Source organism: Lepisosteus platostomus, chromosome 23 (genome assembly GCF_059453375.1).
Source record: "Lepisosteus platostomus isolate fLepPlt1 chromosome 23, fLepPlt1.hap1, whole genome shotgun sequence".
NCBI classification, from domain to species: domain Eukaryota; kingdom Metazoa; phylum Chordata; class Actinopteri; order Semionotiformes; family Lepisosteidae; genus Lepisosteus; species Lepisosteus platostomus.
The window spans coordinates 4710910-4724109 of record NC_142633.1 but is presented as its reverse complement, the minus strand read 5'-3'; the positions used below and the strand labels follow the sequence as shown (position 1 = coordinate 4724109).

The window sequence follows — 13200 nt, the reverse complement described above, 5'->3', positions numbered from 1 at the left end:
TCTTCCCAGTGACATTTTAAGCTCTTCTCTATGGCAGTACATTGCAAAGGCTTTGATGGATTATGGCCAACCTAGCAAGGCTACTTACTGAAGATTCATTCCCATGATGTGACCCATTGTCATATATCCACCAGCAGCAAAGTGGTCTTTGTAGCGGCCCATTTTAATGGTGTCTAACCACTCATCCACTGTCCTGCAGCTGCTGAAATCAGGGATGCTTCTGTTCATCAAAGGGCTGCTTAACCTAAAATGAGAGTGAAAAGAGGCTTTACACCGAAGGCAGAAAATCAATAGGAGTTAAAATGATAGAGAAAGGGAGGCAGGCCTGATTGCTGTGTTTGCTGGAGAGTAGATTAATGGAAGGAGAAATCCCTGCCACCCTGGGCTTGAGTTATGCATCAGCGACTTTTGCAGTGCTAGTCTCTGAACGGAGCAATTTATACAAGTCCAATTAGAAAAGCTCCAGCTTACTTTTAATTCTTTGCAGATCAATGTCAATATGATACAAAGCCCTTTTATTTAACAGAGCACACCAATGTATTATGGAAGCTTATTGGAAAATTCATAGTTTTGTCTTAACCCATTGAAAGCCATCTCTCTTTTATCTGTATGTAAATTTTGGGGAACTTTGCTATGTCGTTTCAGCACTATCAATTTAAACTTGCTCTTGAGACTATATGACAATTTCAATGTCTTTCTAACCTCCTGCTGAAGCCCCAGTGGTTTGTACAGAAATGTGCATGTGATGATTTTCTTATAGACTGATCCAGATAAACACAGGACTGTGAGTCTTATCCATTGCAATGAGACTTCAGGTCATGTCTGTGAAGCACTTTCTTCCATTCCTTAATTTGCAGTTGTGACTTGCAGCATTTTTTTAATGAGGAGAAATAGACTCCTGTTGTTGTGATATCAAAAACAAATGGCAAGAGTCCTTGTCACATGAGTCCTTTCATTTGGCATCAAGAAAGCTTTGTGTGAAACTTTATAACGTGTTGTTTGTGTATAAAGACAAAAAGTGTTTCATTATTTAATAAACATTTATTAAAGTATAATATTAACATTTATTAAAGTATAATATTAACATTTATTAATGTATAATGTTTACATGTATTTACTGTATTCTCACTCCTGCATGTAAGCAGCTCCTTATTTACTGTTTAGAACAACAAAAAATGGATGAGAAGCATTAAAGAAGTCTCTTTTCAGAGGTGAGACAGATGAAACTCAGAACAGCATGTCTATTCAGATTTTTTTAAGAGGCTGTAGAAATACTGTACAAAGCACTACTGTCAAAGGGACCACAGAAGGTTAGAATCCCATTCCCACCGGATATGTCTGTGTTCTAATGTAAAACAGTATCATTCTATTGTAAGTTGCTTCTAAAAATCATATACCAGTATGACCTAAAATATTGACAGAGTATAGTAGTCTGGAAGATATTAGATGAAATGCTATTGCTGATGTCCTGTGTTGCCAAGAGTTAATATTTTGAGTGGTGAAGGAATCATGGCTTAGAATACAATTGGAGATTTGACACAGCTATCTTTTTTAGCAATTATTGTGGAACAGAGATGCCACATTTACATCTACTACAGCAGAGAAACTTTCCATAAAAATAAAGGAGAGCAATAAGTGAAAGGGCAAATGTATCTATGGTTTTACCTGCACAAAGTGTCTAGTGATTTGAGGTTTTCTGGATTTCGAATCAGCTTGTCCAGAACGCCAACAATTTGGCAGAACTTGGGTCTTTCATTGCGGTCTTTCTGCCAGCAGTCCAGCATGAGTGTGTGCAGAGCCCCAGGGCAACCCATTGGGGCTGGCAGCCGGTAGCCTTCTTCCACTGACTTTATCACCTGAAAGGATGGTGTATTAGCAGAAACCCAAAAACAACAAACCAAACAAACAAACAGAAAAACATTAAGAACTACTAGACTCCCTTTGCTGACAACTGTGAGCCATCTTAGGTTTTCTGCTGAACATATATAATTAGTACAAGATTCTGCAGCTCCTAAAAGCTGAAGATTGAAGGAAAGACCCTTCTTTTGATGTGCTTAGCAAACAGAAAACCTACATCTCTTTTCTACGATTCTTTTTGACTGTAATTCAAGCTGATATGCACAATGAATCAGCAGAATTTTGATGCCTAAGGTATTCCCATGCTTTTCTTCTGTTCTGACATCTCTGGCTGCCTTTGCGACTTAGCTACACAGTATTTAATCAGAATATCATACTGGTGAAATTCAGACCAGTATATAAAATGAAGGAAACCTGCAGAGAAGCAGGGCAGGTACAGTAGTCTGGTGCAGTAGTCTTAGAGTTGAAAGCTACATCAGATAGAGACAGAATATTTGAAATAGTTATTTTTCCCTGGAAATGATGAACACTTTGAAGAGATTTCATTGATGCATTCTTAATTCTAAAACATACTGAAAAAGCTCAATACAAAGCATGGATCCAGCCAAGAAAAAGCAAGAAGCGGTGATCAGAGCTGAAAAATGTGATGTGCAGCACCAGAATAGGCAGAGGACCAACAATACGCACATCTCTGTTGGTCAGGTTCCAGTACGGCCTCTCGCCATAGGACATGATCTCCCACATGACTACTCCATAGCTCCAGACGTCACTGGCAGAGGAGAATTTCCGGTAGGCTATGGCCTCTGGGGCAGTCCAGCGAATTGGGATCTTGCCCCCCTGGAAGGACAAATTTATATGTCTATTTACAGTCATCCTATTATTATTATAATTATTCATATTAATAATGATAATAATACTTTTTCTAACTGCTTCTTCTAATACAGGTCCACAGGAAGAGTCAGAGCATAATCATTGCGAACCACTTCGCCATCATGCCGCCAAAGTAATAATAATAATAATAATAATAATAATAATAATAATAATAATAATAATAATAATAATAATAATTGCTTACACTTATATAGTGCTTTTCTGGACACTCCACTCAAAGCGCTTTACAGGTAATGGGGACTCCCCTCCACCACCACCAATGTGCAGCATCCACCACAAAGTATTCTTAGTCTTAGTATTGCAGTTGTTTAAATAAATCTCACTATCAATATACAGGTTATAAAATCAGTGTCAGTTTTTTTATTATACCTCTGAATTACAAGACCAACAAGAACTCGGAAATCTGAACAATACAGTACGTCTCCTTTCACTTCACATTAAACGTTATTGCTGCCCCACCCCTCCAAAAAAGCAATATCAGTATTTCTGTATTAATCCAGTTTTAGATTGGGTTGCATTTGTAAAATATTGCTTCAGGGTTAGAAAATGAAAGATCTGTGCACTTTTGAATGATGACAGAGATACATTCATCATTTATCCATAAGGCCATAAGGCTTACATTTCAGCATTGCTGTTGAGAGATTTTAGTATTATCTTTAGTGTCATTTATATTCCTGCCTTTGTTTTCTAAGTGCAAATCACAATATTTTGCAAAAGGGACATAAGATATGAATGTAAAATAAAAAAAGGAAGTAAAGAATAGTTTTTCTTATTTTTATTAATAACAGTTATAATGACTCGTTTCATTTTTTTCCTTAAGTAACACATTCTGGAGCAGAACACAAAGGCACAGCCTTATACTGGAGGAGTAAGACGTTTAATCAGTGTTCCTGTAACTCAGGTCTTAAAGCCAGTCCTTGGCTACGCTCAATTGCTCAGAAGTGTGTAATTGGTCATTCTATAGTCTATCCTAATTTTTATTAAATCTCTTACATCTAACATTTGTAGGTAAATAATGGGACTTTAATGTATCTTATGAAATGCAATTAAAAATACATAAATGGAAATCCAAAAGGATGTTGACAGTCCTGACACTCTGGGGCGTCCTGTGTCCTGAGGATTTTAACTGGGCTCGCCTGCAGTACACGCCTGCTGATGGAGTTGTAAAAGCCGAGTGGACAAGAAGATAAACTCACACTGGTGGTGTAGGCAGCCTCAGGGTCATCCTCCAAGACCCTTGACAGGCCAAAGTCAGAGACCTTACAGACCAGGTTGCTGTTGACCAGGATGTTACGGGCAGCCAAGTCTCTGTGAATGTAGCCCAGGTCAGAAAGGTACTTCATGCCAGCCGCGATGCCACGCAGGATGCCAACGAGCTGGATAATGGTGAACTGACCATCGTGTCTCTGTGGGAAACATAAGGCCACAGTTTAAAAATGGTGGGATTAAAATCATTGCTAAGATACTGTGCTGTAACTCAAAAAATAACATTGAGACAAACTAGAAAATACACGATCACATATAGACATTTATAAATTAAAGTAAAACAAAAAAATGCATGTGTAGGAGGAAAATACTGTAGTTTTCTTTCTAAAATATTCATATGTCTAAACAAATATCTGGAAATGTAAATAAATGCATATGTGGAAAACTAAATGGCTAAAATGCATGTCAATGTATCCTCAAATGTAGTTCTATACTTAATCATTTTCAGTGATTGGCAGAAGCATTCACTCTGCAACGTTTTCACATTTTGTTGTCACCTCAGACTACTATACAACATGGATGAGACATACAGTATATGTATATATACATATAGTATAAGGACTGACTTATAAATTACACTATAATTATATTTATACAAAAATTACAAACATACACAGAATTTAAATAATCTGAACATAATATTAGGCATTATGAAAACAGATATTCTCAGTTTCATAAGTATTTAACCCTTTGCTACTATAGCCTTAAATCGTCTCAAGCGTAAACTAATGATTGAAAAGACACAAAATTAAAAAAAAGGTTTTCATCTGTGTGTAATTAATGTGATTTAACTTGTAGATAATTTCAGGTTCATAAAGACATTCAAAGTTTTAACTTTCCATCTTGATTCCAGAAATCCAACACAGTAACCTACTGATCATATCCAGAGCAGATGTGTGTAAAGTTTTTAAAAAGACCAATCCACGCAAGGCCCCTGGCCCAGATGCTATCCCTGGCCATGTTATGAAGGCATGTGCAGACCAGCTGGCAGACGTCTTCTCGGACATACAGTATTCAATCTTTCTCTAGCTCAGTCTATAGTTCCTTCCTGCATTAAGAAAACCACCATTGTCCCTGTTCCACTTCCATTCCATCAATACTGAGTGGGCTGTGAGACTGTGTCTCCAAAAGTCCACTATTAGCTCTTTCGTTTTATTAACATTCAAGTCGAGGTTATTGCTATGACACCACCTAAGCAGCTGTACGACTTCATCCCTATAAGTGGACTCGTCATCATCACTGATCAGTCCTATTATAGTGGTGTCATCTGTAAACTTAATGATGTGAATGTTGTTGTGTCTTGCTGTGCAGTTGTGAGTGAACAGGGAGTACAACCTTGGACTCATTATTGATGGAATGGAAGTGGAAACAGTCACCAGCTTTAGGTTTTTGGGAATTCACATCTCTAAAGATCTAACCTGGACTGTGAACACTGACTCTATCATGAAAAAGGCTCAGCAGTGCCTTTATTTCTTGAGGTGCCTCAAGCGATGGGGGATGCCAGTACCTGTGTTGGTGAACTTCTACCACTGCACCATCGAGAGCATCCTCACCAACGGGATCACCGTGTGGTACGGCAACACCTCTTCTCGAGAAAGAAAGGCACTGCAGAGAATGTTCAATATGGCCCAGAAGATCATCGTCTGTGGTCTCACCGAGATTAAACAGCTTTATGCGGACCGATGTCGTGGTAGAATTCTGGCCATCACAGAGGACAGTCACCACCCCGGGCATGAGCTCTTCACCCCACTGCCCTCAGGCAAGAGATATAAGAGCATACGGACACTTACCACTAGATTCTTCAATAGCTTACATCCACAAGCAGTGCGATTGGAGAACACATTTAGCCATGCCCCTCGGACCATACCTACACCATCTACCTCATGATTTCTTATTTATTGCACATCACCACTCATTGTTTACACATCTGTATTGTTTACATTCAAACTGTTTACTTGTTTACTTGTACATTGTCTACTGTTTGTTTGTATATTGTCTTGATGCACTGTCTGCACTTTGTGTTTTTACAATTGTTTTAACAATCGAGAGACTTTCTGTAAGTAAGAATTCCATTGTACCAGTACATGTACCGGTTACATATGGCAATAAAGTTCAAGTTCATAAAGTTCAAGTTCCTAAGAAACTCAGTGTCAGTTGTCTGAATGACTACCGCCCCGTTGCACTCACATCAATCATGAAGTGCTTTGAGCAGTTGGTCAAAGCATACATCACCTCCTCACTGCCTGACACCCTAGACCCATGGCAATTTGCGTATTGCCAGAACAGGTCAACAGAGGATGCTATAGCCACTGCCCTCCATACTGCCCTCTCACACCTGGATAAGAAACGAACATATGTGGGAATGCTTTTTGTTGATTACAGCTCAGCATTCAATACCATAGTGCCCTCAAAGCTTGTCATCAAGCTCCAGGACCTGGGACTGAACACCTCCCTCTGTAACTGGGTCCTGGACTTCTTGATGGAAAGTCCCCAGGTGGTGAGGGTGGGCACCAACATATCCTCTACCCTGACACTAAACACTAGAGCCCCTCAAGGCTGTGTGCTTAGCCCTGTCCTCTACTCCTTATTTACCCATGATTGTGTCGCCAGACATAACTCAATTTCCATCATTAAGTTTGTGGACGATACAACAGTCATCGGCCTGATCACAGATGGTGAAGAGTCTGTTGAGAGTATCCTGACTAGTATGGGAACTGCTCCACCCGGGATCGCAAAGTACTGCAGAGGGTGGTGAAGTCAGCGCAGCTCATTAGAGGCTGTGAGCTACAGGACCAAACATCCAGGATATCTACTCAGCTAGATGTCTTAAGAAGTCCAGGTCCATTCTCAAGGATCCCAGTCATCCCAGTCACAAACTGTTTTCTCTCCTACCGTCCTGTGAATGGTACAGTAGCATTTGGTCAAAGTCCAACAGATTACAGAACAGCTTCTACCTCCAGGCAATAAGACAGCTAAACCCGCAGATCCTTCAGCAAATCACCTGTAATAGCTACATGGACATACAGTTTTCATTGTATTCAGCATACTGCACTACTTGGACATAATATACTGCATACACCCTGGACACATAGGAGCTTTATTTATATTGAGTTTTGTCTGAGTTTATTTTATTCAATTTCTATTGCATTATTTTCTATTATTATGTAACCTTATTTTGAAACCTTAATTAAATGTAACCCCCCCGGTGAGCTAGTAGAAAAGATATTTAATTGCCAGCAACTACTGCTGCATGCTGTAATGCTCTGCATTTGATTAATAAACTTTGATTGATTGATTGATAATGGTCCAAAAAAGCAGCTATGAATTTTGAAACAACTTAGGGCTAAAATAGGAGAGAGGCACAGATACTACAAAATTTAAAGACACAGTGATGTCCATCGTTGAGAAGCGAAGGATGCATTATACTATCCAGACACTAACCAGATCAGGTATTCCACAAAAAAAACCTGGCCAGGCAGGTTTGGGGTGTCACACGAAAGATTCACAAAGTTCTGTATTTGAGATGGGATTCAGTTTTCATGCACTGAACAATATCCAACTTGGCCTTCATGAGTATGTGACAAGAAAGAGGCCATTACTGGAAATGACTTATCTTAAATCTGTTATGAGATACACTGCAGACTCCTAGCTGAGTGTTTTATAGCCAGGCGAAACAAAGACCGAATTTTGATCTAAATGTAAAGTGTTACATCTGCATTCCAACGCAGCACATAGCCCAGTCAGCACCATTCCAATTCTCAAGCATGCCATGGAGATATTTCTATTTTAGCAGGGACTGGGAAGTTTAAGTCCTGACTTAAATCCAATCGAAAATGTAATGCACGACTTGAAGATTATAGTCCTTATTAAACCTGGAGCAATTTCCCCATGAAGAATAAGTAAAAAAGGTAGACGTTCAGAACATCAACAGCAAATCACAACAGCAGATAATGCAAAAAGTTTCTATCTAGGACTATGCATCCTACAAACTTATGTATAGTTTATATTTTACTTTGTTATATTTATATTTTATATTTGTATACATATATAATATATATATATATTCTTATATTTTACTTCCTATGTATTTACTTTCTTTCTGTATTCAGACTGTCTGAAAACCTCACAATATTTTTAAGCAAAATGTGTGCCACAGGTGAAATGTTTGGCTTTTTGGCACATTAAATGAGAGATCTTTCAAATTAAGACTTCAGAAAAATAAGTCAAAATCTTTGTGAAATTCTACCTCACAGTTTTTATATTTAGTACTTTTTCCCTGTCTCTAAAGAACGAAGGTTAAATTAAGCTTTAAAAACTAATTATCTGATCTTGCACGGTATTGCAGTCCTGCTTTTTTGGGTTCTGCTGATTACTTATGCTCCTAATTTGCTCTTGGTATCATCCAAATGTTGTTCTCTTAACACTTCAATTAAAATCAGATGGCCTTGCATTTCTTTGCTCCCTGTTGTTTGTTTTTCATCCTAATTTCAACGTTTCAAGTACAACTAAAACATTCTCATTGTATTGCTTGTTTGTGTTATAATGAACTACTGGATAGTTTCTACTTTGTTTTAAAGAGAATTGTGTCATCTTTTCATTAAAGAACAGGAGCTGGTAATTTGTTCTTTATTGGAAAAATATGAAGATCTTAAAAGATGAATAACAGACCTGAGGCTGGTTTGAGGTTAATTATAAAAAATAATAAACCTTCCCTCTATTATTTTATGAGAATACTGTTACGTGTCTCTCCTTCTCATTATAAACACATTTTAAAGATTATTATTTTTTCATCACTAACCTTGAAAAACTCCTGGGCACTATTCTCAAAAATTCAAAGTCACATTTATAAAGAATTGTTAGGATATCAATTGTTCTTGTTTTTGTGTAACATAAATTTCCATATAGGTATATTCCATTTCAGCTCTTATATTTTTTTCCTAAATCCAAATATTAAATTAGTTGAATGTGTTCTCTTATTCAGGGAATAGTTAGCATCTACTACTCTTCACAGCAGTAGGATTCAGGATCACAAATGTCATTCTGCGATGCAAATTCTTACTACTACAGTTAAACTAACATGTTTCTTGAATTTACAATAACTATTGTGAATTGTGTTTTAATTAGTTAAATTTTACTAAGTTTTGAAAATGTATGACAGCAACAGAAAAGTTACAAATGACAGAACAGTCGCTCTTGCTCCTTGAGTTGCTTGTATCATATTCATCCAGATATTATCCATCTATTGTGTAAAGGGTCTGAAGGAATCTTTTAAAGAATCCAATGAATCTTTGTTCACAGGAAAAGTGCCTCCTAATTTGACATTTCCACTCGAATAATACTTGTTGCTTGTATAGAGTGCTCCTTTAGAGTCCTTTGCGTAAAGCTTAGGAAAAAAGGTCTATATATGACGTTTCTTTAAGGTAAAGGATTAACCTTACACCACTGCTGCTACATGCTACTGCTAATTTGTGTTTGTATAGGGTGACATGGTGGTGCAGTGGTTAGCAGTGCTGCTCTGTAGTGCTAAAGCCCTGGTTTCAGTTCCATGCCTTGGTGCTATCCACCTGTACGTGCAAAGAGTCAAGTTTTACTTGGTATAATTGGCCCTGGTGTGTGTCTGTGTGTGCTCTGCCAAGGACTGGCATTGCATCCAGAATGCCCTCAGCCTTTTGCTTGTCAAGATAGGGTTAGGCTCTCATGTGACCCAGAATTGGATGAAGCAGTTAGAAAATGGGAAGATATGTTTACATAGTGTTTTTAATCCAAAGAAGCTTTACATACAGGAAAGAATCCACTTCATCCATCACTGAAATGCAGTATCTCCCGCTTCTTCAGCATTTACCATTCTACACCAGAAGCCACGTTATACTTTGCCGAGTGAAGTAAGGGAGGAATTAGGTAAGGCCTAAATGAACAAGCCTGGTATGGAAATTGACCAGAACACCAGGTTCCTTAGCACTGCAAACAGTATCAAGGTATCTATGATGATCTAGGAGTTAGATGCTCAGTCTAATGTTCTATCTAAAGTGCAGCACAATGTGCTCTGTCACCATACTGGAACACACTGAGGGTTTGGGAAATCTTGACCAGAGGCAAGAGTGTTGGACTGGTATAGTAACATCACTTAGAATAGCAATCTGGTTGTCCTTAGTGTTCTCTCATATCTGCAGTGACCAGGCCCATCCTTGCTTAGCTTTTAAAATCTGACATGATCAGACAACAAGGCTGTAATATTGCTGTTCCCTTTCTTTGAATTGATCACAGCACAGCAGTGTCCTTTTTTAATATGGCAACCAAAATTGTTCACAACATTCAAAAAGAGGTCTAACCGATGCTTTGTGTACTCCTAAAATAACTTTCTTTTATTTTGATTTCAGTATTTTCACTATATCCCATACTTCATGTTGACCTTTTTTGCTCTCCTCACATTTATAGATCCATATCAGGAGTGTTTGATGAAATGTTGTAGATGTTCCTTTTACACATCTTGTGTTTATAATGAAAGTTCTTGCTAAATGTATATAACATTCTGCATGTATGATAAATGTCATTTGACGTTGTAACAAGATTTAACTTGTTAAATTCAATTAAATGTACAATTAAAAAAATTGGTGAAGGGGTCCTGTACTGTATGTCTTTGACATTTGTGATTCTCTGACATCCCTTGCAGATGATGGAGAAACCCATCTCCCCATTGCTTTAGAAGCCTGTATCTGGTGATGTCAAACAGTCTGCAATGTAAACTGGCATCTTTAAAATGAGTGCAGGGAACTGCATAAATAAAGAGAATGAATAAACAGTGAAAAATAAAAGAGAAACTACAGAAACATATCAGCAATATGTAATTTATAAAGCTATATTCTTCAAAGCCCTGCTTGCTACATACTCTTTAAAAAAAGCTCTGACTAGTGCTATTCTTTGTTATCCTGTCACCAGATGTGCAAAAAGGCACCTAGGGCCTTTTTTGATTGGCTAACAATCCCAAACTTATATTAGTGCAACCATTCATTACTTCTCTGCCTCTCTTCCTTCCCTTTTGACATCCTTCCAAATGGTTGGAGGAGTAGCTTACACTTCATATGAGAATATACAAAATGTAATAGTAAATAAAAAAGTTAGAAATGATAAATTTACAGTTACAAATTATTTTTAAATGATTTTATTTAATGACACAAGATAAACCATGCTTTTCCTTGCTCCTTTGTTCGCTAGTAATTCTAACCAGATTAATTGCAGGGGTAGTAATGGAAAGTCGTTCTCATAAGGTTGGAGGAATGCAAACTTGTGTTACAGGATATAGAGAAGCTGAAACTGAGTGCCTCTCAGTTTTGAACAGAGAAAGGGCAAGCCAGGGCCAGCCATGGTTTCTGTCACACAAGGAAAGTAATTTTAACAGCTTCTGCTGGCGGCGTTATATCTTATTACCTTGGTGTGTCATCTTAGAACAGCACTTTATTAATAAAACATTAGGAGTCATTCAAGGCAATGTAAAACAAGTGTGTAAGAGTGCCATTTCCAAATGCACAGCAGAATTTTGATGTACAAGCTGTGGCTTGAAGCTGCTGATTTTACTGCCACTGCAGAAGTACAGAATCCAAAACTGCCTATACAACCTCATCAGGCTATGCTTCAAATAGACTGCTACAATATAGTGGTGGCACTTTCAGTACTGAGTCAAATTAAGCTCCACTGTTGCAAAAAAAAAACTCTCCAGGATTTTAATAAAGAAAGTGATAATTTAACATAAACATCACTATAGCTAAAAATGTAACATAAGTGTAAGTTTAACATGCCTTTGTGTGTACACTGGGCTTTCTAGTCCACTCTTTGACTTGTTTACAAAAAGCAGGAGAAAAACTCATTGAAGTCTTCACTAACAGTACAGGGAGGGAAGCAATAACAAGTAAGAACATACAGTAAGAAAGTCTGCAATCAAGCCATTAACAATCAATTCAGTAAATAGTTTGCCATAAGGTTTACTTTTAGTGTCATTTCTGACCTTTTTAAAATAGAGAATAAAGCCTTTGGAAAAAAGCCTTTGGAAAAAAATAACACATTTAAATACATTTGTGTGTGAATGGAAACAGAAGCAGATTTTACCTTGCAATTAACAAACAAGATTCATGAAATGTTTAAAAGAGAAAGAGGTGACCAGATCACTGTTGCTTTGAGCCCTGGGTAGGATTGGCCAACTATCAGACATTGAGTCTGATAACTAACTGATTGTTGATTTAATTCTTAATTGTGTAACTGACCCAGATGATATGGATAACTTCCATAATTATCAGCTAGAACAAACACATGCAACAGTTTAGAAGTTTCATTGTTGCACAACCCTAGACTGATGGATTTGAAAGTGATAAGCAACATACTTTTAAAGATCACTTTTTATTCCTATTACTTAATCTGAAGATTTCTGATCAGTGACATTGAAGATTTTGTTTAGAAGTGGAGTGGAGCCAACAGGGAAACCCTCACCTAGCCTTGCATCTTCCTGACATTTGCTTCCTGACATTTGCTTACGAAGATGCTTTTACTGATAACAGTGTTTTAAAAACAACTGCAGGCACTTCAAGTGTTCTGTGTGAACACTGTGAAACACCAATTTTATTGAAAGCAAAGTGCTCTGTAATGATCACCTGTAGGCATTTCTCCTGACCCCTTTTTGTCTTACAATGGTGAATATGAGAGGATAGCTGCACCTACCCTGAGGAATGAATCCAGAGAGCCGTTCTCCATGTACTCCGTTATGATCATGACTGGTTTGCCTGTGGGAGACAGCACATTAGATCTCACAATGTAATCAGGTCCCTGCTGGTGGACACAGCAGATACATAATTTTCTAAGAGGTTTTCCTTTGACCTTGTTATTCACTGTAGACAAGACTGAGCACATTCAAGTTCAAAATTATCAAGTCAGGAGGAAAAAATAAATAAAAATCCGCTATGCATGGTTAAACTTCAGGGTTGGGTTGTCATGTAGAGAGCACATTCGACTCATTTCCTACAGGCTCATTAAAGGCTTATAGAAGAAGGGAGTATATTTTCCTATGCCTCTCAAGATCAGTTAGCATAAAAACTGGTGCTTCTGATTCATGGCTAGTGGGCCCTGGACTACCCTAAAAGTCTTAATAATGAGACAAACTAAATCTTAATATAATAATAAACATATTAACAATCCAAAACA

At 37.7% G+C, this 13200-nt stretch overlaps 1 protein-coding gene across 1 annotated transcript in view; it reads right to left on the bottom strand.

The window, feature by feature from the left end:
• Positions 1-13200, bottom strand: part of epha8 (eph receptor A8) — a 259838-nt gene that overhangs the window by 5357 nt on the left and 241281 nt on the right. The window contains exons 12-16 of the mRNA XM_088616796.1: positions 12721-12782; positions 3945-4154; positions 2545-2694; positions 1666-1856; positions 89-244 (exon numbers count right to left, since the gene is read on the bottom strand). Of these exons, the coding sequence (XP_088472922.1) occupies positions 89-244; positions 1666-1856; positions 2545-2694; positions 3945-4154; positions 12721-12782 (769 nt within the window). The remainder of the gene's footprint in view (positions 1-88; positions 245-1665; positions 1857-2544; positions 2695-3944; positions 4155-12720; positions 12783-13200) is intronic.